The sequence below is a fragment of the Paramisgurnus dabryanus genome, chromosome 20, assembly GCF_030506205.2.
Source record: "Paramisgurnus dabryanus chromosome 20, PD_genome_1.1, whole genome shotgun sequence".
Classification (NCBI taxonomy): Eukaryota; Metazoa; Chordata; class Actinopteri; order Cypriniformes; family Cobitidae; genus Paramisgurnus; species Paramisgurnus dabryanus.
Window position 1 is genome coordinate 29539807 of NC_133356.1, and position 26177 is coordinate 29565983.

The 26177-nt window shown below is 41.0% G+C and overlaps 1 protein-coding gene and 1 long non-coding RNA gene across 3 annotated transcripts in view; one reads left to right on the forward strand and one right to left on the reverse strand.

The window, feature by feature from the left end:
• Window positions 1–26177, reverse strand: part of meis1b (Meis homeobox 1 b) — a 62687-nt gene that overhangs the window by 14677 nt on the left and 21833 nt on the right. For both annotated transcript variants that reach the window (XM_065250951.2, XM_073812889.1), the window contains exons 8-9: window positions 17976–18121; window positions 1864–1940 (exon numbers count right to left, since the gene is read on the reverse strand). In XM_065250951.2, the coding sequence (XP_065107023.1) occupies window positions 1864–1940; window positions 17976–18121 (223 nt within the window). The remainder of the gene's footprint in view (window positions 1–1863; window positions 1941–17975; window positions 18122–26177) is intronic.
• Window positions 18628–21170, forward strand: LOC135732704 (uncharacterized). Its single transcript, XR_010526798.2, has 6 exons — window positions 18628–18882; window positions 19579–19724; window positions 20042–20139; window positions 20280–20365; window positions 20446–20560; window positions 20698–21170. It is a non-coding gene; the product is annotated as an uncharacterized lncRNA (long non-coding RNA).

Here is a 26177-nt window from a genome sequence, read left to right on the forward strand (position 1 = left end):
TGTTTTTGTAATTAATTGTAACATTTTACTGTTGTTAATGTAGAGTTACTAGTCCAATAAACAGAATCACAGCTAGGGAAATTGCCTCTAAAAATCAGCAGGTCAGGAAGTAACATCACCAGGGGTTGCCATAGAGACACCCAATGGTGAGCTTTTACAATACCCAACCACAGGTCTATGAACAGCAGATTCTACTTTCTGTCCACAACATCTCTCTCTCGCTCGCTCTCTTTTCATACACACATTCAGCTGCACCCTTACACACATACCTAAACACACACACACAGTCTAGGAAAGGACAGCAAGATCTCAGCATGGAGGGTTTAGCAGCTAATACAGCTTAGATTGACCATCCCTGGCTCAGACACATGTCTGCATGCACACAAAAGATGTGATGGATCTTTAAAAAGACAAACTTTGCAGCCAGAAAGCTGGAATGGGACGCGATGTAAAGTGATTGTGCGTGTTCTCCACTAACTAATATGGATAAAAGAATTGATCTCCCATGGGTTGTCTTAAGGTGACAGAAATTGATAACCCCAACAAAATTCTCTTGTGTCTGTCAGACTGTGTCCCACTGATAGGCTACTTTTGAAAATTAATCCTTATTCACAGTCACCAGTTGTCTCCAAGGTACCAAATTGAACAATGGTAAGGATTATGTTGTCAGAAATTACATTCTGTGTAATGGGCTTTAATACATCTCCCATCATTCTGTCTTTCCTGGCCTCTGGTGTACATAACCAGAGATGGTTTGTTAATAGCTTTAGGAAGTAACGGAATACTTGTCATGGCGTTACGTAATCTGGATACAAAGGGAGACACTATTTGTAATATATATATAGATAGATAGCAGATTTCCAAAGCTTTAAAGCACCTCATGTCTCACCTCAGGACCACCAAAGACTTAAGTATGTATTAATGACACATCTCCTACAGAACAACAGCACTGTCAAACCATTGGCAAATATTTACCCAACTGAAAAATGCTTTAACTGTGTGGAAACGTCACCATTCATTCCTCAACCTGAAAGAGTACCATGCAATTTGTTTGCATTTCGAAGACATTTTGATTATCTTGACGCCACATCTACAAATAATCGTACTTTTATATTGTGAAATTTGGACTCGGTTAGTCATTACAAGTCATTAGTACTTTGTATTAGATCAGAAATAGGGTTAGGTAAATTGAAAGTAACCGGCCGCCAACATCAAGGCCAGTTTATTCAGCAAAATGGATTAAGGCATGCAATCAATGTTTGAGCAATATTTGTCTCTGACACTTAAAGGCTCAGAGAGTTTGCGAACAGAATTTCACGTGAGTTTGTCGAGAAGAAATGTGTGGCAAAGGTTTTTCTTTGTGTTCCTACATCAAACGTTCCCGCCTGCGCTCGTTTCACCTCCCCACTCCCTATCCCAGGCCCTTTATTAGACACAGCTAATAACTGTAAGTATGTGCTGATAGCCATCTCTGATAACAAAAGCTACCTCGCGCAAAGGATCAGTCAAACTTTACACAACTTTCAGCGGTGGGAAAGGCGAAATCGATAGCAGGTTAGACGGAAACAAAGAGTCCCACGTCACAGCGAGCGAGTACTGGACGGGGTTTCGAGAGAGGATTCAGAGAGTATCTGCTCACACTGGGACGAGACCTCGAATGCGCGAAAAACGTCAGAAAAATCCTGGAAGCAATATCCCTGTGGGTGAATTGATTTGAAGGGAGATGAGGCAATAAGTGGGAGACGGATGGGAGGGGTGGCCAAATATAGGGGGAGGGGAGTGTATTAATTCAAATCATTAGGAAGCGCTTGCCAGAGGCGAATCTATTGATTGCATGTAAACACAAAAGTACAATTGACTTACCAGTTGTTCACTTGTAGTATGGTGAGCCCGGTGTCTTGTGCCAATTGCTTTTTCTGTTCTTCTGAAGGGTAGGGGTGCTGAGAAGAGAGAAGAAAACAACAAGAAATGACATGAGAAATATTGTAAATAAATCAATTAATGAGCCCATTTGTTCGTGAGGGAAAGGTCTGAGGTACAGGAGGGAGACGCCGCTGACACCTTTGCGAGGAAAAGTGGCAAAGCAGCTGTTAATTAGTGTGAAAAAGTGAGGTGTGTCTCTTTCTTACAGTCATTAATGGAATATGAAATCGTGTAATTAATGGCAGCGAAAAAGGCAAGCCAATTATAAAGTTAAGTGAAGTGTGGGAACAGAAACAGTAATTAGAGGGCTATGCCATATACAACCTCACTGAAATTTATTCGAGGCATCTTGCTGCCATGAATGCTTGATGGAAGCCTTGAGTGGAATATAGATCCTTGACCTGATATATTTATATATAAATAAATAAATATCACTTTAACATAACCCACATTATATTAATGCTTGGCTGAAAATGAACCACACACGTAACACTAAAGCAGTCTCAGATGCAGCTCTTAAAGTTATGACTTTGATTTGAGCTGATCCAGCTGTTCAAATAAAGCTGAGGTGAGATTTGCTTGATTTATATTAGCGATGAGAAGTATGACACTTGCTAGCTTAGAGTCTAAACAATGTGCTGTTCATGGAAAAGACAAGACAGAGCCTGCGTTGAGGCACATGCAGAGCCTGTAAAATGGGAGGAACGGTGCGCGAGGCTGTTTATACCACATTTATACATGAAGCGATAGAAAAAAGAGAGAGTCCTGTTCATGACCTCATGCCACAGCAATAACCCATCAACTATTTTTGCGTAACACTATTTTCAAATGATGCTAGGACCTGGACTCCAATCTTTGTGAACAGGTCAGTGTGCCGTCTGTGCTAGCAGATCCAGATCTTCAAAGTCTATTATCAAAACACAGCCCACCAGGGATTAACACATGCAGGGGATTTGACTTGGCCTGTTGTTGCATGTCAACCGGTAAGGATCACTAAGTTAACTGTACAGTAAAGAGCAATGACTTTAAGATTTAAACCCAAAACAAGTCAACAATCTTAACTTCACACTAAAGCAACTGATCAAGTTGTGCATCCAGCAAAGCGCTACTAAATATATTTTTTTCTTGTTAATGATAACACAGTATGTGATACACATCTTGTGTATCAAAGGAAGAGGTCTTCAATTCAAATTTTTGTTTCGCCCTTTGAGAGGTATAATGAAAACAAGGCTTCGAAACCAACAAACAGAAATGTAGAAATTGTTGGAGCCATCGGTTGTCTGCTCTTTTTTTTTCTAGCAATAATAAATTGGAATGTCTTTTATCTTGCTGGATGCATTTTATTTATTTACTGGTACTGTCAGAGAAAGCGAGCTGTTTTTCTGTCGCTATGTCATTTTCATGTGATCCAGTTGTACATAAATTGGAACAAACTGTGGATAATCTCATGCAGAAAGTTATAATTGCAGTTTTGCCTCCAGCCACTTCTGAGTAGATTTTTGTATTCTTTCTTTTCTTTGCCTTATCATTTGTGTTTAGTGTCCATAGCCTTTTATTTTATTTTGAGGTTTGTGTGAAACCACAGCCAGGGCTGAAAATGAGCGTAAACTGTATTTTTAAATATTCTTAATATTGTAATAATATTATTTAATAACAGTAAACGTGTTAATATATATTGTTATAAAGTAAAATCCTGGCTCCTGTTTAAAACTGCTGCTCCCTATGTTTTAGGTGTCCAAACTTGTCAAGTTCTTGAGGGAAACTAAATAAATCAGTCTAAAAATAAACATTTCAATTCTAAAGAAATAAGTATCGGAAGAGAACACTGATAGAGGAAGAATGTATTGTGCCAACTTAGCTTTTTTTTAGAAGGAGTGGGTGGAAGGATTTCAACTAAGGCAACTTGTTAGACAACTTTATAAAACGAAATGTTACAACAATGCACAATGGGTGGAGAAAACGAGCAGTCAAGTTTCAGCTCAACTTTAACTGTAACCTAATCCTATCCTAACTGCTCATTAAATACTAGAAACCTCATACAAAGGCCTGTTCTGTGATTGACAGGTGACCTCGACCATGAGCATTCAGCAGTACCCAAACAGGATTCCTGTGCAAACGCCAACTAGGTCATGATCTTCCGCCCACAGCATCGTACATGCCTCACCTTTGTTGTCATAATGGCTTTGAGTTGGCCACACCTGTATTTGAGCAGAATGGGGCAGCAGTGACTGAGGTCCCATTTACACTTGCTATTTGTCATATCTGGATAATATCTGACTTATTCAAATTTCATTAACACCTGCCCACACAAAAGACTCTGTAAGCTGGTTTTGAATGTTGTGCACCCGTACACACCTAGAGGAGCTTATCTGTGTCTTTAGGGTAGGTGGTACTGAAATTTCGAGGTTATTCTGTATTTTCGGAGCTACATTTTTGGGTACTATTATTGTTGTTGACATTGGCCTTTCTGCAAAGTCTGGTACATCTGGCAATTTTCTTTGCAATTTCTTCCCTAATTGCTGGGTTGCAATAATATTTGTCCATATTTGGTGTCAGTAGTCTCATTGACATGCAAAGCGATTAAGACTTATTTTTGTTTGTGCCCAAACGATGTAAGCTGGTCTCCACACACAGGTTACTGACAAGTGCCATTGGGGATGAGTACAGATAATATGTTTGGTTTGAATAATTAGACACATGATTTTTGCAGGTTAGTAAAGGGGGGGGGGGGGGTAAAGGGGTTCTTGCCAACTCCTATCACACATTCTGCATGGTGTGCTGATGTCTGATTTCAAACAGGTTACTCTAACTTCTCACATCCATATTGGATTTCTGCCTCCCTTTTTCCCAGAGTCCCTAACTGGCTTTTTGTTTTTTTCTTTTACAGTTTGCTTGCACATTATTCTGGAGATTGCTGACGTATTTCATTATATAAAAGCATTCATGACCTCATGAAGAAGATTTCTTCATTGTCTTAGTCTCCAAACACCAAATTATCGCTGTGCGTCAAAAGAGAGTGGTTTACATTATGGTTTAACTGCGAGAAACCAACAGATTTTATTATCGTCAGAAGACACTGAGTATTTTAATCCTCTTGGCAGCAGCACTGGGTGAGAATTGTTTTCTCAGGGTCTCGTGGTGCTTTAGCGAGCAAGCAGTAACATTGCCTGAAGAACAGATGGAAAATCTCAACGCATCCTCCCTGTTTCCTTTCGCCTATCTTAATGATATGTCTTGTCCAAATATACTACTCCTTTCATCAGAGTTTCCAGCCGCTTCTGCTCTAGTGGATGCCAAGCCAATGATGTCCACCCTGTGCTCATTTCTTCGTCATGTATCTTATCTGTGTTTTTGTGTGTCTAGCAGTGCATCAACAATAGTACCTCCCAGTCTTCCTCTACAGCCCTCTGAAATGGAGGGAACATGGGGAAAAGCATTGAGTTTGCAGCCTATCGGTAAGATAAGAGAGGTTGAACAGGTCTTTCCCCTCCTCTGTTGCTCTCTGCTTGGGCAAAAGATTGCTGCTACAAACTGAATTCAGACTTTTCCCCCCTAACCCTCGGTTGACTCTACTCTCCTTACCCACAATTCAACGCAGCTGCAGAGAATGCTGTTTTGAATACAGCCAAGATATGGAGAGTCAAGTTGTGTCAGGAGACCTTTCCGTGGGAGCGGGTTGGATTCCAGTATTTACTGCACTGTACCCTGAAAGCCGAGAGGTACGAGCCAGACTCTGAGAGCAGAAACATGAGAGGTGTGTACTCATGGTCTTTATGTCTTTGTGGGGAGAATTGTGTCTATGTAAAACAAGGAGAAGGAGGTCTGGATGAGCTCCAGCTGCGCTCCTTATCAGGTCCACAGACAGGATCCTGTGGTTCACTGTGAGGGGAGGACTATTTTGGAAGTTCCTTTCATCTCTGCCTTTTCGTCATCATCTTGCTTGCAACACAAAAAAGGGCCTGAATCCTAGCCAGGTCTCTTTACTCATCGACTCCCAGTGGTGGTTAGGCTACGTACTGTAGTAAACGCATCCTCCTCTTACACTCCGGACACATCTTTTTGTGTTTCACTTAACTAGTTAATTACAATCAGCCACAACCGCCCTACTCTGCCGCCTTCATTACCGCATTACTGTCGTATTTAAGGGAACATTTCTCTGTATCCTGTGTGTTTTGGATTAAAGAAGCTTTCCACACAAGATTAACTTAATAATATAAGTGTGTGTTAAACATGGTGCTCATTACATTATCAGAAAAAAGTGGGGAGGCATGGCACAAAAACAAGAGGCATGCTTTATAGCAGTGCTAGGTCAGTCACTTGTCAGTGGCACCACCTAACAAATGTAATCACTAAATACCCACCTTCCTGAGACATCATGCAATCTGTAATATGTTTTCGAGGTCACCAAGGTTATTAGGCTCTTTTAAGGTGACTATGCAAGAGTTCATTTCAGCTAGGTCTTCTACTGCAGCCTCATTTCAATATTCCTTGTGGCTAATCCCCATGGAAGCCGAACTGCCTCTAAGGAATGCCTGAGGCTGAATCCAGGGGCCATTTTGGCCAAGGCATCCTCTGAGTATCATTTCATCATCCCATCTCAGAACCATCCCTCATACGAGTAGGCCGTGACCATCGTTTTTTGGTGGGTCGGCTCTTAAGAAAACAGGATTAGGTATAAAGTTTTGTGTTCCACCTACTTCAGCTCTGCTATCATTAACACACACCACAGCTCAAGAGCCTTTTTCCAGATACAGCCACCTACAGCAACCGGACCAAACCTTAGGGTGAGGGAGGAAGGATTAACCTTGATTTTTGGTTAAGAGCATTATCTTCTCACAGAGACAAAGTTGTTGTCTTTGTCACTTTAAACAAAGTTATACATTATTAGAAGGTTGACAGTATTTTCTCAAGATAGCACAATTATTTTTGGCCTCAGAGATTTGCATTGGCAGAGGAAGAGACATGGGCCATTTTAAATTCTGTTTTGTGTACGTGGCATAAACATGAAGTTTTGTCCTTCATTAAAGAAAAACAAAACGCACTTCATGGAAAATTGAAGAGAGAGAGAGACTGCAGAAAAGACAAAAACACAAAACAGCAAAGCTTCTGTAACCCAATTTCTTTCTAAGACAGATTTACCAATAAGACAGCAACAAAATAGAGACAAAAATCTTAAGATTTCAAAAAACAACTGGAGGCTAGGGTTTAGGATGCTCTGGTGAAGTTGGTGACTGGCTAGCTAACAGAAAGTAGGAATGCTTTATTGAGGCACCTCAAGTTTGAAGCAAGCTAAGTCATTGCAAAGCTTGCACATGAATTATTCAGGCACAGTTTTTAGCTGAGGAATGTTCACCCTTGGATTTTTTTCCATTTAATTTCTGCTTCTGATAACAATGCAAATACTGTATGTTCAGTTTGGTTACTAACACTTTAATTACTCTTCCTCTGTTAAAAACATTTTTTGTTTAGGGAAGATGGTGTAACACAAGTGCTTTTGGGTAGGGAGTAGGCGCCTTTGGTTTTGAGGCAGCTGAGGACATAATGCAAGTCTAAAATTAAAATATGGGTGTGAACTAGAATACAAATCAAATCTATCCATATCTGTGTAAACGTCAAAACCAGTATGCACTAAATCAACATGATCAAATTTGTTCTATAGGCTTTGCATTTAAAAATGCAAAGTGCAACAGGCAAAAGAGAAAATAACACATATCTGGACACCCGGATTTGTAAGCCACTTCATTTGAAGACAGTGGCTGGTATTTGAATAGCTTTACATAGAGGAGAGGAGAGCTATATTTTTCACAAAAATGCTCTTAGCTCCCAGTGTAAAGAGCTAGGCCAGGTTCAGACACTGATCTGAAGACAGTCACATTAGGGTGGACAGCTTCGTATTCGCTCTCATTACTGATCCCAGTGGAAGCGTGGGGAGTTTAAGGGTGGATGTGTGTTGTTCCACACCTGCTGTTCACAGTCACACGGTAATAAGAAGGCCAGCCTGCAAACACTGACTGGAGCTTGGTGGACTGCGGCTGATGAGCCTGGGCTAATTCAAGGGTGATTATGTAGTTTACTGGACCACTAAACCTCTTTAAGCTTGTAATTACAGCCTATTTGAGGGGGAACATTCAAAAGCAATTCATCCGCACTGTGCCGTGCCACGCCAACCGCAGCTGGAGGTGGGCTGCCGGCACTCGGTGGGGGAGGCTAATATCTGTGGTGATGGGGATTTTAGCACAGTCGGGCAGGTAGCATTATGGACAAAGAGCTACGCATTTCCACAGACAGCCCTGCTTTGGAGAGCACCAGCCAGAGCTCACTGCTTAAAATCACAGCAGCTTGTGCTTGTTTAAAGCTGATAAAACCTCAAATGATTGTTTTAGCTATTGTCAAGAGGAATGGGAGTAAAATGCAAAGCAGCACTATTAAAACATGCTTCGGTACACAAGCTGCTCCACCCTCCTGCCTTCCAGCAGCCAACACTGGGTTTGTTAAAGGTGGGGGCAGAGTGGCAAAAGCAGGAACTCATGGTGCATTAAATGTTAAGGGAATCAGGTTACCATATTGCACCTTGACCAAAGAATCCATCCCAATGCCTTTACTTTCAAGGAAATTATCCTTTAGCTAATGCCACTGAAATGTGATACTCAAAGGAAGCAATTTCGGGACCGCAAAAAAATTCTAATAACCTGCGCGATATTATTATGTTATTATCATAATTACCCTTTTGCCCTTGCCATTTTAATTAATGTTCAATGGAGGGCCCGAGGGGGAGGAGAAACCTGGTCACGGTTGGAAAAGAGTTAAAAGAAGGTAAAGGTATTTTACAATTGCTCCCTTATGCCAATTCCCTGCCTGCTAAAAGCAAAGACAGTGTCTGAGTGAGGGAATGAAGAACACAGAAAAACATGGTTGTCCTCTCTGCTTTTCTTGTGCCGAGTCCCTTTATCTGCTTCGCCCACCTCCTCTCTATCTCTCGCTGAGCAGAAGAAAGATCCTTCTTCATCGGTGCACAGCTTATACAAATCGATGACTTAATCTGTCGTAACAAACAAGTGAGCAGCACCTTGCCTCTGTCTGCTTCCACTTCCAAGCCACATTTAAACACTGTGCTGATAACAGAGAGAAGGAAGAATAATGAAGACCCTGGATCAACACTCTCTTTTAGTGATCTCACACTTTCTATTAACGTGTGATTCTAATCTGATGAAATGTAGGCACATAGTGCACATGCCTCACACAGAAGGGAGTGATCCCCTGGCCGCACGCAGCAATCTCCATGGGGACGACATGGATCAGCAGGTGCTCTCAATGTAGCTCCCATGCAACCATGCATCCCTTATTGCGACAGGAAACACCATGCACTCAGTGCAGGAGGTAAAGGTCAAGATCCACTATCAGAGCTAAATGGAGAGAATCCTATTCAATAGTTGAGTGTGTGCCAGCTCCTGGATAAAGTTAAGGCAAATAAAACAAATCTAAGAGGTTTTAAGTGTCCAAGACCATTTCCCCTTTGTTCATCGCCTTGGGAAATCAATGACAACAAAGAAAACGTCATTTGAAAAAAAGATCTTGGTTAAGCGTGCCGGCCATGCTAGCTCTATTAAACAATTCATATATGGTGGCATATATTTATTTTTTTTATCTCCCCTCCAAAACAGCACTGTTATAATAGATTATAAAATGCTTGATGTTTTTTTTTTCTTTTTTTGCTATTATGTTTAAAAACAGAATACAAAATGAAGCAGTGCTGGTCTGGGTGTGCCTGATACTGATGCGGAATAGAAAGAATGCATGTGTGTTCTTTTTCAGACACATTGCCAGACAATTACACTGTTGATTCTCTGTGACTCTCCCTGACGAGGGGAAAAAGCCCCATCAAGAGGCCTGAGGGTAGTGCAATTTTTCCTGAAGAACTGTTTGTCCCCGGATGAAAGGCACAATGAGCTCAGAGCAACACGCATGGCTGAGATTACAAGTAGGAGGAACTGAATTGATAAATTAGTTCAGCAAACGTGCAAACTGATTACCACGTCTCTTCTGCCATATAATCCATCAGGCATACGCTGGAGCGCACATTCACACACAAACAGTCAGCCAAGAGTATCTGGGACAGACTGCTGGAGCTTTGCTCTGTGGGGGAATGCTCTGCAGTGGCTGTAAGTAAAAAATATTGAGCTGCTGACTGCAGGCAGAAAGACTGCAGATTACAGCATAGCCAAAGTACAACAGCTGAGCTTGGAGCAAATGGGACCTGGATGAAGACCTACACATCATCTAAAATGATGGCAAACAACCAATTGGAGAAACTTGCACCATGCCTGAGTGCCCAGCTCCCCCCAGGAAGAGGCTGAAAAGTTCTGACAGAATGTTTGGTAAGATTTACTACTTAAACTTGAACCGGTTGAAGAGTGTTAGCCAGCACAGTTTAACACGTTAAAGCTATGGCTGGTATGCGGATGTAAGACTGCACAGGTCTAGCATGATCTCATGCCCATGCTTCACAAGTGGCTGATAATGAAACACAATCCTCTTTTGATGTAGCAAGTCAGTGTATAACCATCCCTAACTGACAATGCAGTGAAACTGCATATACTAGCAGTTTATGTTAACAAGCTGGATAGGTGGAATTCAGAGAGACCCACATAAAACATGAACGCTATCTTCTCCAGTGGTTTGGTAGCAACAGTGCTGACCCTGTGGGCATTATAAAGTTGTCAGGTTTTTGGAACTGTGAGGTCGATGGATGGGTAAGTACAACTGAGGAATAGCTCCTCATCTGGACCAGCCATTCTCCAACAGTTCAAAGGTTACATGAAGTAAAATTTAACTGCCCTACAGAGACATTACAGAGGATTTAAGAAGCAGAAACTGAGAGTGGTGTTGATTAAACCTGTTCTTTACAGACCTAATGCATAGGTACAGCTGATGTTGGAGACGCTGTGGTGGGATTGTGTAGAATAAAGAGTCACTGATGTGCTGCTCATCAATCAGGGCACAGATGGCTTGTGAAAGGCCACGTCAGCAGTGACCAACCACCTCTCAATGCACCATGTGGAGTCTGCCAATTCAATCCATTCTGCCTATGATACACCAATGTCTTTTTACGCTGTCACCCTGGAAGCCTTGCCAATGATGGATATACAGTCTTTTCCACCATGTCTCTCTTTGCCTCTCTGGGGGTGAGGGGTGGGGGTGCAGGGGGATGTCTGTCCACAAAGACCAGCCCAAAAGAGTTGCCTGCCCCACATCCCAGGGGCCTGTCAGTGGGGTAATTGATGATGTTTTCATTACAAGATGTGGGAGCAGGGGGGCGCATCCTGCCTCAATGGGCAGCCAAAGCCCTGAGATTGACTCAGCTGCCGCTTCTTTGACACCAACTTTTATAAAAAGCATCAAGTCATTGCTTCCAAATGTCTCTCTCTCACACACACAAACATGTATTCTCTCAAACAAAAACACCACAGAGACCAAACAGAAACTACAACAGCTGAAGGTAGATACCCAATCAACTGCAAGAAACAACATGAAAGAGAAAAGACTCAGTTCAGAGGGAGACACGAAAGAAGATATTTTCCCCTGCAGTTAAAATGCTTGATTCTCACTATGAAGAGTTCCTTGAAGCTTTTTCAATTTCATTGCACCTCCAGTACTCACTACTACTTAAATGAAATATAAAAATAACCAGAGACCTTAGGCTGCAAAATTAAATTTGCAAAAATTAATCTGCGTGGACCTTCTGATCTTGTTATAGATGAATGAATATATACTAGGATCTCAAACTGTTTAATTGATTACGGCTACGGTCATTTTATTTGTGTATGCGCATGGCTTGAGGTTCGGCCTTGTCCAGTGAGGGACTCCTCACCAGGCTAAAGGCAGACTGCCATGCTGGGGTTGCCATGGGTGACCAGTATGCTAACATCCCAGAGGTTCAGCAATAAACAACCATGGACTAATGGCATCTGAGGCCTGGTTGACCTCTGAACTTTAATGGCTGGAGTTGCTTTTTGACAGGGCCATTCAGAGCGAGCTTTCAACTAACTGTTACCATGCCTAAATTCTGTTTACGAGGACGTCACTCTTCCTGACAAAAAAAGTCAGACAGGAGCCTCATTTGCAATAATGGCAGCCATGTTTTAGGGCTATACAAAATGGATGCTGTAATGTTGTGTATCTTTAAAATGACTTTTTACTCTTATGAAATGTTTTTGCCCCGACCATGATGGTTGTATTGAAGTATTTACTTTAGTTACTCAAAACTTTCCATTTGAGAAGATAACTGACTAGCATTGAGGATGATGACCACATTTGGTCAAGGATATGATTTCATAGAAGGATCTGTCAGGGCTGTGCTATGGGGATATCAGTGGCAGGATCAAACTGATAGAACAATGTCAACACACTGCAGTACATTTTCAAATAATTTTTCACATATATTCATGTCTTAGTGCTCAATTCTGATTAATGTGGGAGACATTTAACAGTGTATTAAAATGGACTTGGAGGGAATTAAAATGGACATGTAGGAAAATACACTGCTCTTTGCCCTATGTATGACTCTCTACCAGTGTTCCTTTATAGTAAAACTGAAAGCTTCAGCCTCTTGAAAACCCCTCTGTGCTTTCCAAACACTTTGGAGGAGGTCATATGCTGAACATCTGTAATTTTGCCCAGGAAATCATCGGCAGGCCAACTCAAAACCGACTCTCTCCCCCCGACTCTAACCTCCAACTATGGGGCAACAACTCAACCCAACTCCCTGAAGACGGCACAGCCCGCTCACCCCCCGCCTGCTGGGCCAACCAGCTCAGGTCCCTCTGCATGATTCAGTCCATTGAGTGCAGAAATGAGTTATAGCGTTTTTCACACCTGGTTCTGCTCAAGATGCAGCACAGTTGAGGTTTGGCAAAACCTGCTCCCAGCAAGAAAGCAAAAAACAAGAATGTTGCCTCCACCAGAATTGTTACATGTGTGTGAAGAGGGTGCTAAATTGCAGCCTAATTGCATTAAAAGCGATTATGCTTTCCAGTTTCATTTTGAACACAAGCAGAACGTAAAACAGGGAGAAAAAAATGGGCGATTGCGCTGCGGTTTGCATTTTACGAGCTGCGATGGAGGCTCCCTCCCGCTTTTTGGTTCTGTGTACAAACAAGATGAAGCCCATAGCCTGGCGTGCCAGCCCAATATTCGGCTGTTCCAGGATCGGGCCTCAACGAGGCTGCATAGCAACAATCTGAAGCCTGGCTTTCATCTAATTACTCTATCACATAATTTTGCAAATTGCCCTTCCACTGGGGAGCTGAGTGCAAAAACATAAGCACAGCGGGATTTGGGGCAATGGCTTCCATTTATTACTCATTTCTTGTTAAATTAAACAAGAAAATACTGTTTGTGAGAGAGAGGGTGAAATCAAGGGGAAACGAGGAATGGTGGGGGGTGGCAAAGAGTCCAATTTCATGGCTACAGGAACAGGAAAGCAGCCTGGTGGACCCAGCATTCCTCTCCAGGATGCCTGGCACAATTACACTATCTTTGTTCAGATAAAATAAAAAAACAAACAGTTTAAGCAGGAAAAATAACAGTAAAGCTTAGAGCCTCTTGTGTTTTTTACTTTTCCACAAAATTTATATGAATGTGTTTGCACCAGCTTTACAGCATGCTAAAATGCTCATGCGTGGCTAGTAATTAGCTTACATCGCTCCCTCACATTGTCTTACTATTCTCAGACCTACAAACTGCCCTCTTCCACTCATTCTGCAAGGCAGATACCTCTCTGTTCTCTCTCTTTTCTCCACCTAATGGTTTGTAAAAATAATCTCATGCCAGCACACACCTCACATTTACGTCTCGGCTTAATGGTTTCGCTGGCTGATTCATATGTAATCCATATTTTTCTGATACAGAAGGCAGGCATGTTGTTTCTGATGCTTGCTAATTGCTGCATCTTTATCTCCAAGGACCAGACCCTGAGGACTAGTGTTGGGCGATATGCCCCATTTTGAGATCGTCCTATCGTCAGCCTGTGAGATCGGCGATACACGATAGTATCGGGGGTCGGGCCAGTAGTTTACTCATTTATTTATTTGTTCATTTATGACAAGACTTGATTGGTGGAAAAAAGAACAAGAGCAACACCGTCATGAATGCATCTTTCTTAAAACTAATGCCATTAATCTGAGTGCGTCATTAAAGCCCAGACGCTCTTTGCGTCTTCAAGTTCAGACAGAGCGCAGCTCTGTGCAGCGGGTTATATTTTAAACAAAAGGAATAGTTTGCCTCAGCTCGCATGAAACGCATTAAACCGCACAAATACATAAGGATTACTACTTCAGTTTATGTTTAGACTTCGGACAGATGCGAGAGCGCGTGCATGTGAGACAGAGGGAAGCGTAGCTGCTCATCCACGCGCTGGATTTAGGTGCTAGAACGAGTCCGAGACGCGCGCATTAAGTGCATCTGCGTGCAAGAAGGAACTCTCTCTCTACAAGCTCTCCACGTAAAGTGAAGCACAAACCCTCATGCGAGGAAAAGCATGCAAAACTATGATGATGATGATAATAACAACCATTCGCCAACTATCGTCATGACTATCGCCATGAAAGCCTGCCATTGGCGATATGTCGGACGATCGTCGATACACGATACTATCGTCTATCGGCACAACACTACTGAGGACTGTTCCTTTACACATTGATTCAGAGAATAAGGGACATTAGGGGTTCAGCAACTACCTCTCTCATCAATCCTATACTCTCAAAAGTTCAAGCGCTCCTTTGTGGCCATAGATGAGACTTTCCAACATCCTCGGAGCAAGAGCCGGTTAGAGGCGGAAGGCTAGACAACTTCATTGTCTGGAAGGTCAGTCAACCGTGCCTCACATGCTGCGTGTTGTTTTGTTTGTACAAATGCTGATCTGTCAGTGTTAGGAGGTTAAAAGCAGGAAATGAAACTAGTCTAATTGCCAGATTTTGGTGCAGGTCTTGAATCTAATACTAAATCTCAATTTATGCTATAATCTTAATCTATCCGCCTTTTCCTTTTTCTCATGCTCTTTTAGCAAGTGTTACTGCATTTTTTTCTATCCTTGCCTTATTTCATCTCAGCCAACTTTTGCAAACAAGTTGATCCCCAATGCATGGCAACTTAAAATCATACACACAAACACTTAGGCAAAGGCAGAGCAAGCACTCAATGACACAATACTGTCCAGTGTTTTCTCAGCCAAGACAAACAGGAAACTAAGCTTCCATCCCTCTTTGCTCTTGTGGATATTCCACACCGTTGTTTGTGGGTACGTTTGTGTGTGTGAACTGGCAAATGGCTTTCTTTTCACACACCTTTCTCCTGGGGCCACTAAAGGTGATAGCTGGTGGGGGCTTTGAGAGGTTGTGTGTGTGTGTGCTTTGGGGGCGTGCTTGGGGCAGGTGAAGGTTCTGGGGGGCTCGGGTCTAGTTTCTGTGCCACAGATGTAGGAATGAGGAGTGAGCATGTGGGGGCTTTTGGCACTGATCAAATGGGCTCCCTTTTGGTTAGAAACACATTTCCTTTCAACACCTAAAAACACACATTGCCGGCCCCTAATAGCTACTTCAGCCCACAATCATAAAGCGAACCACGTACAGATTAAAAGCTTAAGTAATATGTGCATTGAAAATACACCTAGGTGAGCTTTTCACTGTCTTTAATTATGTTGCATTATTATTATTATGATTTGTACAGTTTATCGGAGTGTATGCATGTGTGTTTACAAGACTTGCAGAAGTGTGTTAAGTCAAAAACAAGGGTAGATGTGTGGAGATAAGTGGTGTCTTGACAGCACTCAGATTACTTTGTGGTAAATGAAATAGAGGAAGTGAAATCCATCAAAGCGAGAGGAAGAGTCAACCACATCAATGGCCCCTGCTGCTCTATCACTTCTTTATGGCAGGTGTGGACAGCCACAGTAAGAAAGCTAACCGCCAGCTTTAAAAGCACACGCGTACCTAACTGTATATTGACATTCATTGACAATTCACTTTTCTTGACATTTTAAGAATTACTTGAAAAACTTGAAAACATGTGATTTCACCTGTGCATGTGATTTCTGTAATACCGTAAAACTTCAAATAATAGCCGAGTCCCAAATAGACGCCCGTCTCTTTTAGACGCCTGGTGTGACGACAGGTTTGGGTAAATAAACGCCTGTCTCAAATAAAGGCCTGGTCTGTTTTTTAGTTTCGGGTTGTATTTAATCTTCTAAAACCCGTCAGATAGTCTGTTCAAGACAGTTCTATGGTGCAGATTGAACACGCTAAAGTTTTTTTTGTTTACCGGTAGATGTCACGTGACAGACGCAGTCGTTCCGTTACTCATCACTATGACAACACAACAAGCTTCATCGCCAGGATTGAAGTGATGATGACAGTAGCGAAGTGGCAATCGGGAGAGTTGGGACTTTTCCCGGTGGGCCGGTAGTGTTTTGAGGCCCCTGATAATAGCCGGGCTTTCAGTCTTTTGTCATGCATGCACTCCCGCCACACATTGTATTTCTCGCGCGGAAACACTATTTATCATATTTAATATGCTGCAGCGCCCAAAATGTATCTGGCCGCACTGCTCTCTCTATCAAGCCCGTCTTCCCTAGAGTTCTAGTCGAGCGAGCCAATTAAAAAAAAAGAGAAAGAGGCTACCCAATAGCCAATCAGAAAATAGCACTGTTGTATCTGGGTAAGATTTCCCGCAACAACCAATAAAAAAAACATATCCTTGTTTGCTTTATTTACACTGCCAATAATTTAAGACTGTTGTTATTACACGAACTAATTTGTTAAACACATTCAAATTAAAAATAAAACGTTATATGTGGTAACCTCCTGGAACAATTAAATTTAAAGCCTGTCTCTTATACAGTGTTGGGTAAGTTACTCAAAAAAAGTAATTAATTACTAGTTACTAATTACATCTTTAATCATGTAATTAGATTACTTTACAAATTACTCTCTCGCAAAAGTATTTAATTACTTATTACTAATTACTTTCTAAATCCTATTTAGTACATGATACAAGGATAGGCTTGAAATGGCTCGAAAAAATAATATATAAAAGTACATCAATTATTCTGGTCCCACTTTAGGGTCCAATCATCTCTATTAACTAACTATTAACTACTTTTGCCTCAATATACTCCAAATACTGCTTATTAATACTAAAGAAGTTGTTAATTTTAAGTATTGGTAGAAATGGGGAGGGTTAAGGACGTAGAATAAGGTTTTGCAGAATCAGATATGTGCTAAGCATTAATAAACAGCCAGCATCTCATTAATAATAATGCTAATAATCAACCAGTTAATAGTGATAATTTTAAACTTAAACCATGTTAAATCCACCTTTGTATTACTGTTAACATAATAGTTTTAGAGTCCATACACAGTATTTAGTTACATCAAAAGTAACTGTAATTAGATTACAAGAAAAATAAGAGTAATCCCTTACTTTACTTTTTCAAGGGAAAAGTAATTTAATTACAGTAACTAATTACTTAGTAACTAGTTACACCCAACACTGCTCTTATAGACGCCTGTCTCTTTTAGACGCCTGGTATGATGATAGGTTTGGGAAAATAAAAACACGGGCTATTATTTGAAGTTTTACGGTAGATATCCTCTCAATTTAATAATTTGTTATGTAATGCAAAGACATTCATACTTGCAGGCCTCATATTTGATGCCATAATGGCCTTCCTTATGACATTTTGAGCGGTGCAGTTATCATTAATACAGATAATACCCTGACACACTTTTTTAGGGAGAATTCCTAAAACTGCACAAATACCAGCAGGAAAGAAAGGAAAATGGTGGCTTACTTCTGTAACACATATCTCTGCTATCTTTAGCTGGAGGCTGTTTTTTCTTGGCTTAACTTATCGAGTGTATGCGGTTAAGGCTAAGGAAGATAAAGTGAATGTGTGTGTTTGAGGGAGCCATTTCGCTCGCTTGAAATACAACGTGCAGTGTTGGCTGTACCAAACTGAAAGTTGCAGAATGAGAAAGGAATAGCAGTCATGGACTCACTGTCAAATGCTGGAAGAGCCATGCCCTCATGATGTTGGTCGCCACTTTAGGAAAGATACCGCGTTTTTTATTCCTCTTTTTCTCCTTGTCGGGGTCGTCGTCATCTCCTGTGCTGGGCGATGCCACGCTGTTGTCCAGCCCATCACCTATCAAAACACACAATACACATTTTTAATACATCTCCTAATTTCATAACAGAAGTCTTGTTTTGGCATATGTAAGGTGAATGAACAATATATACTGTATTACACTACCAAAGTAATATAGTCGTATGCCTTTAGTGATCAGATGTTTAAGTAAGGTGTACACTGGCAAACAGAAAGGGCTTGCAATTTTATTTTCACAACTAAGCAACACGGTAAGCTGGCGACAATGGCGCTTCAATACAGCTTTGAAGCCTCACATCTGAATGCATTCATTTTTAATACTTTTATAAATAACCCCCCTTCTCATCCTCCACAAAATGCTTTAAAAGCCAGAAAGAAGGAGCACAATCGACTTGTAAGGTCGCATTTCCCCCCTGCCTTCCAACACAGTGAGTCACCAAAGAATTGAGAATGACAGAGAGATTTAGTCTTCATTATCCCAGGGAAATATTGATTGAAGCTCGCCCCGGTGCCTTTTTTACCTTTGGTGGGGGAGTTACACGCTACACAGCAAAATCACCAGTGTTAAATTTTCAGGGATGGTGTTAAATACACAGTGTTGATGCTGTTTTAACACTATCTGGTAATAAAATAACACTGCCATTGCTAGGCCAGTGTTATATTCACGACAGTGTCAGTGTTAAACAAGGGTGTTATCAGATTTCACTCTGAGCGGTGTAAATCAAGCCACGCCTCCACTAAACATATCCTGTCAGGGATTTTACCGCCATTTTCTTTCACAGGAGGACTGAAGAGATCAGGTAAATCAGTCTCATAATATTCACATGGTTTAGCTAAATTAAACTGTTATTTCTCTGTCTGACTCTACGCAGCCATATGCCAAAAAACCTAAATAAGATATTTTTCCCATTTTATTTCCCCTTTGTTCGTTATTTGGTTCAGTTTAATCAGAGCTACCTTGTGTTACGTTGTTCCCTTGTTAGTTTAGTATAAAGTTAAACTGCTAGCTAAAAGTTTAAAACCAAGAAGGATAATTTTAACAGGAGATGTGAACGAAAGAATTGAACCATGATAAAACGCGACATGCACTACAAATTGAAGGTATCAAATTAAGTTAAATGAAAGCTCGTTTATTCACCATATGATGCTCGTTATAAGGTAATCATATAGGCTAGATACCGTGAGTTAACGAGGTCGTTTACATGCACGTGAGTGCACGGATATCGGTTAATTATTCAAATTACTGAAAAACACGGAGAAAACCGCAACCGCATCGTCATGTGTTTTTCTAAGATGTATGCAAACAGGGGAAATGTCGCCAAACCAACAATTAATTTGACCAAAACCTCACAATATATCATCATTTGTATGCACAGATTGGATGCATTGTGTGTTGTAAGCTTTTCGTGGTGCTAGATGTCAGACAGATGCAAATGGCAAATACATACGGAGGTGTAAAACGTGTATGGCGAACATTTGTTTTTCTGTCATTATAGATGCTAGTTTGGTGAAAGTTCACACTGAGTGCTTCAAATCATTCAGAAGAGATGCTGTTTTTAGGGCAGTTTATTAAAGAAGACCTGACATGGATGACTTCCAATGAGAAACGACTGCTAATACTTATATAAATTCATTACAGAAGGTAAGTTTATATATTTATACATATAAATCATTTTATTTGACATAACTGAACAGTTAACCAATCTTTTAAGTATATGTAGTTTTGTACATATTATGGTTATTAATCTGGCAAGAAAGTCACATGACCTGCTGCCAACTTTAATAAAGATATTATCTTCTCATACATCGTTTTGCTATTGATATCATATTAAATAGCAATCAAATTGATTACTAATTTGAAAATGTATAAATGAAGATTCATATTTTGTCTTGAGTGCGGTTTTTAATATAAAAAGAATGTTGAGTTTTCAGAATCTTTATTGTCATTTTTTGTGATAGGACCCTACCAGACTATATTTGAATACGGCATACCCATGAATTCTGGAACTGTTATTCCTTAACCCAGTTTGGAGGATAAGAGCTTACCAACTAGTTATGTGAGTACACACAGTACATTTGTACTGTACACTGTCTCTAACATGATTTATTATACTGAGATGATTTTGATTCAAATAACTGTTAAAACCGCACCCTTTTTGGTATTTTCTTGACTCTTTTTGTCTTTGAAAATCTGCAGAAATATGCTGAGGTGATGTATTGCAAAATAGCCAACATACAACAATATGGATGACCCTCTGTCTGGTCAACAGGAGTTTAAATATGGTAAGTGTACATGGGTTTGCTACTTTTACGGTTTTAAAGTTTAACTGTATACTCATGGTGTTTAAATTCTGTTTTGCTAGGACGGGACAGTGATGTGGCAGCTCTTCCCTGGCTCATTCACCTCTTGCCTTCATTTGTGAAAGGAAGAAAGAAGAAAGAGGGTCAATGTGCAACTGAAGCTACTGATTGTGCTGTGTAAGTTTTTTAGTATTTTGTTCTACTTATTTATTCAGCAGTTAGTTTGCTTGCATTGTTCACCCCATGTAAATGCATACAAGTTCATAAATACACATCAAATACATTCATCAAATACACTCTTTTAAAACACTTAGGTGATGAGCATCAATCCATGCTTTGAGGGGGATGAATCAGCACAGCCCTGCCTGCACTGCGTTGGGAACAGAAGTTGCATCCAGAATTTTTGCATCATTCTGGACCAAAAAGCCATTCCCTCCATGATGAAGACCACTGATGCAGCCTTCCACTACATCATGAGTAAAACAACTACAGAACTAAATACCAGGTTGGAACGTATTTAAGAAAAATGAAACGTCTTTTGAATTGAAATGTCTGTTTTGTTATGGAAAAATCTTTAGTATTGTGAAGGATAAGCATTTCTGCCTGCCAGTAAGGTAATTGCAGTGTATTTTAATGTTCAAGTTTTGAGTAGGGTGGCTAATTTTTTTTAAACTCTCATTTGATATATTAAAGACCTTATAATAAGTGGTTTTCATGTCACTGCGCTGTGGTATAAGATAACTTTCATTATTCCATACTGAATTCTGTTTTCTAATTGTAGCTGAGGTATTTAAATAAGCAGTATTAAATGCAAAGTGTTGTGTGTATCAATGTAAATATTAAATGTGATGTACTTTAATAAAAAGAGGTTTTGCAATATTTCTTGTCATTTGTCTTTTATAGAAACAACCCATTAGCAACAAAAGTGGCTATTAATCAGTATTTTAACACTTAACATTGTTGAATTCACATTACACTGGTGTTGACTTTAAATTAGGAGTGTTAATTTTTAACACTGTATTTCTGTGCCAACACCAGTGTAGTGTGGAAACAACAATGAATAGTGTGAACAAAGTGTAAAATTTAACAATATTGAGTGTTAAATTAACATATAATGAGTGTTGTTAAATTAACACTACACTTTTGACTAAATTAACACAGTGTAGTGTGGACACATATACACACTTTTCCAGTGTTAAATTTGACACCCTGGGTGTTATTTTAACACCAGTGATTTTGCTGTGTATAAAAAATGGAATAGTGTGAATATGGCTGCTGCACAAAACAGCTGCTTTTCAAAGCATTGCATTTTAATAACAATGCTGCATGGGTGCTCGCACCAACCTGTGGGTGCTCGATAAGGCTTCATTATTGGCATTTCCACGTACCAATGGAGGGGAGATGGCTTACACAGCTTTCTATTTGTTTGTGTACGCAGATATTATTCAGATCTTACGCATTCTCCACCAATGTGAATCAAACATTCCGGCAAGAAGACTTTTGTTAATTGTTATTATGAACCTGCGATTCATAGCCACATAATAGAAACACAAGCATGGTAAACAAACTGCAAACTGCTGGGGTTTCAGTAGCGGAGGTGCGGGAATGAAGAAAGTAACTTATTGATTACGTACAAAGTACTCCCAAAAGCCTCTGCGCTATTCGTAGGGAGAGATTATGGCGGGTTAACTCCTTCTCTCATCGTAGCTTTCAGCCGGCGACATAAGGCACCTGTATCATTGATAATTAATGGAAACGTCTGCAGTAATCCGGTCGGAGATAATTTTTTCTTCCCAGCTTCTTGCATCAATAGAATAATCAAGGGTCTAAAAGAGTCTTTGCTCCCCATTACCTCAGGCAAAAGAATTCCTGAAAGCATGCCTTGCGGGCACCTGAATTATATACGCCATTAGGAGAGCGAAGGCTTTCTACATTCCATATAAAACACTCCGCCAACCCTCTCCGCCTAGCAGAGAAGCACCAGAAAAGGCTGAGACTTTTTAAGTGAAGACTTATGTAGATCCGGAGTGTTTGGCTTTTAGACAAGGGCACTTTCCTTTAGTTCTTTACTTGCTGAGAATCTGACCAGAGTCAAATCGCCCTCCCCCAACACATGCAAACACGAAAATAAAACACACACTATAGGACGTCAAAGGCAAGTTTCGATTACATCATTAACTTGGGCCAAAAACAGCCCTGGCTTAAAGAGCAGTTTATCTTCCTACTGTTTTTAGGCAAATACAACTTCCCATCTCCCATTTGGGAAGGCAATATCACCGCTGGTTTGTAATCTAAGACACCATTTTCATTAGAAGCAAATGCTCCAAATCCGGTGTAAAGACCGGTTCGTGTTCAGCAAAGCCTAAAATAATAAACCAAGGGCTTGTCCCATGCGAGTTAACAAAACAGAAGCAAACACTGGATATCAGGTCAGAGGGGGAAGAGAGAAGGGGGGTAAAATCAGAGGACAGGGCAAGTCTGAGGGATGTCTGAGGTAACTGTTGCAAGTGCGTTCTCTTGAGCTTTTAACTTCCGCCTCATTTTAACCCCCTTCCCCAATATTTTTCCTGAAAAACTGACCTCTGTAGGCCTAGACCTTCAAGGCTAATGAGGGAAAATAAAGCTGTGAACTGTATTTATATTTTTATGCAATTTGATACCGATTTATTTCTAAGTATGAGCTTGGAGTTTCTGCAGTGTTTAAGTATTTTGGTTAAATACTGTATACACAAAAGCAAGCAGTTATTGGCATAAATGCATAAATAATTGGCCTCCTTACTACGATTTACAGCAAGATTATAACAATGAGATTTTGGGTTGGATTTTGCAATTCACGTAAATATAAGTAAGTAAAGTAACTTGTAATTTTATGTTATGAATTGAGATTAGTTGTCAACACTAAGGCAAAAGTTGCAGATTGCCGTTTTAAATTGATTCTGTTAAATTATGCCATTTCCAACCACACATTCTCTGTCCAAAACCCCATCTCTTAAATCTGCAATCCCAATCCTGATTCCCAGGCAAACAGAATTTCTTGTTGGCTAAACAGGAATCGGGTGATTCCATAAATTCTATTTTTTGTTTACCGAGCCTAGTGCTGTTACAAAGACAGGTGTGATTTCTCAAGACACCCATCTCTCCAGAATGGTAGGACATTCTTACCACTGTCCATTTTATTGCTATTTCCATTTTCTACATGATTTAAAACAAATCCACATGAGTACAGTCAGATGCTAATTTCACCTCTATTTTAGTACCGCCATGTCAACGCAGCCTTATGGCAGCGCCTGTTTGTGTCAAAATGTCAGCCCATCGCCGAGCTTCCGCGCTCTTCCCGTACCGAATAAAGACGAACGATGGCGGCGAGTCTGAAAAGGTGGAAATAATCATAAAAATGATGCTAGTCCATAAACAAGCTCACAGCCTCATTAGTCCAGCAGCAGGCTCCACGGGCAGATTTATGCGCCTTTTCGCTGATGCCATGAGGAAATGCCACGGGCGAACTTTGGCCAACTGCTAATGGGTTATGACAGCGTCTTAGCAACTAGCGTGGAGGGGAGGGGTGCGGTCCGGTTCGCCACTGACAGAGAGAGAAAATGTCATCTCATCTGGCCATGTGTGGTGGAGTCTATGCAGCAATTAGAGAGCAGGCCAGTGACTGGAGCAGGCCAGAGGCTGAGGAGGATGCCCCGCGGCTAACCAGGGAGAGAATTTTTTATGACCCCCTCGTACGCGCACACACACATTCACGTGTGAGGACAGCCCGTGATGCTCTAGCAGCCAGGCTGCTGCTAAAATCAGGTTAGCTCCTAACATGCCTTTGTCAGCCAGCTCTCCTGATTGGTTCATCCGTTCCGTCTCAATACCTGCTCTTTCCAGCTGTCTCTCTATCTCTACCACTCTGTCTTACTTACTCAAGGCGGTCTCTGACATTATCAGAAAGATGTGGGCTAATCTGTTATGATCCGATTACTCAAAAAGGGCACTACCTGCTTCTCCTGCCTTGTGTGTATGCAACTCCAAAGTGTCAGCTATTTTTCTTGATGGGTTACAAATTAGCGGAGGGGCACTTCCAATCCATCAAGCACATTGCCGCGTCACAATGTCAAACGTTCATTTATGTGCTATGAGAAAGACGTGACTTTAGATTATGTAAGCGGGGCGGCACAGTGGGTAGCACTGTTGCCTCACAGCAAGAAGGTTCCCGGTTCGAGCCCCGGCTAGGGCAGGTGGCCTTTCTGTGTGGAGTTTCTGCATGTTCTCCCTGTGTCAGCGTGGGTTTACTCCGGGTACTCCGGTTTCCTCCCACAGACCAAAAACACGCAAGTTAGGCAAATTAGTTAGTGCGTGTTTGGTGCTAAAGCTTGTAAAGCTAATTGATCAAAGAAGGTTTTAGGTCATGGGTGCAATTGTAATTTTTGGAGCACCAAAATGTGTTTGCCTCAATAAGTCGCATTTGCGGTGGGTTATTACTGTATGTTTGTCTGAGCAACGGCATATAAGGAGAAAGGAGTGTTTCAAACTTGACTTTTTGCAATTCTTGGTGCTGCAAGTACCACAGAAATTACACCCATCACTATTAAAAGTGATGATGAAAAAAGCAGCATGCTAGCATCGCATGCTGGGAACCAGAATCCAAAGCACAACATATGGGGGTTGATCAGCTATGCTGTTTTTTCATCAGTTTAATTTTAATATGCAAGCCAAGAGTTATAAGTCAATTTGTCATAGCTCGCATCGTACAGCTTCTTGCCCTTTAAAACAATTTTAAGAAGTGTTTTGACAAAATTTTATTGGCCATGGCCTGATGGATGGGGCCAAGCTGTGGAAACAGATTGTCTTTTGCTTTACACCACATTTGGTCCATGGATGATTTCTAGAGCACCTCTGGCCTTTCCCCGCAGAGGGAGTCAGGTGACCTGTGTTGGTCTCTCACTCTCCCTTAACATTTAAGCACACACACATACGAGTGGCTTTCCTGGTCCAGGTTTTAAGGGACCGCCATCCGCCTTCTATTCACTATGCGCACATTCACACACGTTCACACTCTTCATTCTCTGAAACACACACACACAGAGTTGCACATAAAGAGAGCGAGGGAAAGAGAAGAGGGGAGGGTCGAGGAAGAAAAGATAAAGCCGGGTTCATTGTATTCAGGCCATTCACATGGTTAGAATGGACCAGGCTGCGGGGGTTCCCTTTGCATGGGTCACAAGCGCCTCCCACCTCAAAATATTCCGAACATGCAGGAATTCCTGCGGTATGATTCCCAACAAGAGACACTCAGAGTTGCAGTGAGTTTGCTGTGCACGCGGTGCCCCACCATGCATTTTCTGTTCCTAAAATACATACAAACATTAGTAGCGGTCTGCTGACTGCAATCACTTGCTCTTCTACAGAAATATGCCAAGAAATTCTGGTTTCTTAAGATATAAATATAAAAGCACAGGGCTTAATGAGATGCGACATGGCGGCAATATGGCAGATCTCTTTAGATATGTTTGCCTCTTTGAGATCTCATTGCTTTTGTGATGTGAAATTGCCTTGCACAGCTGTGCATATTTGTATTTACACTCAACTTCCTAAGATAAATACGTTTTCGATTTGTAATTACGAAGGAAAAAAATGCACTGTAAATAGGAATACATGGAGAGTCATAATTAAAATATGTAATTACCCGGGATTCATTTTAAATAATGACAGTTTTAAATAACTGCAGGCATCTTAAATAACGAGTGTTTTTTTTTCCTCATGCATATGATGACAGTGACAGATCTGTAAGTCATAATTTGGG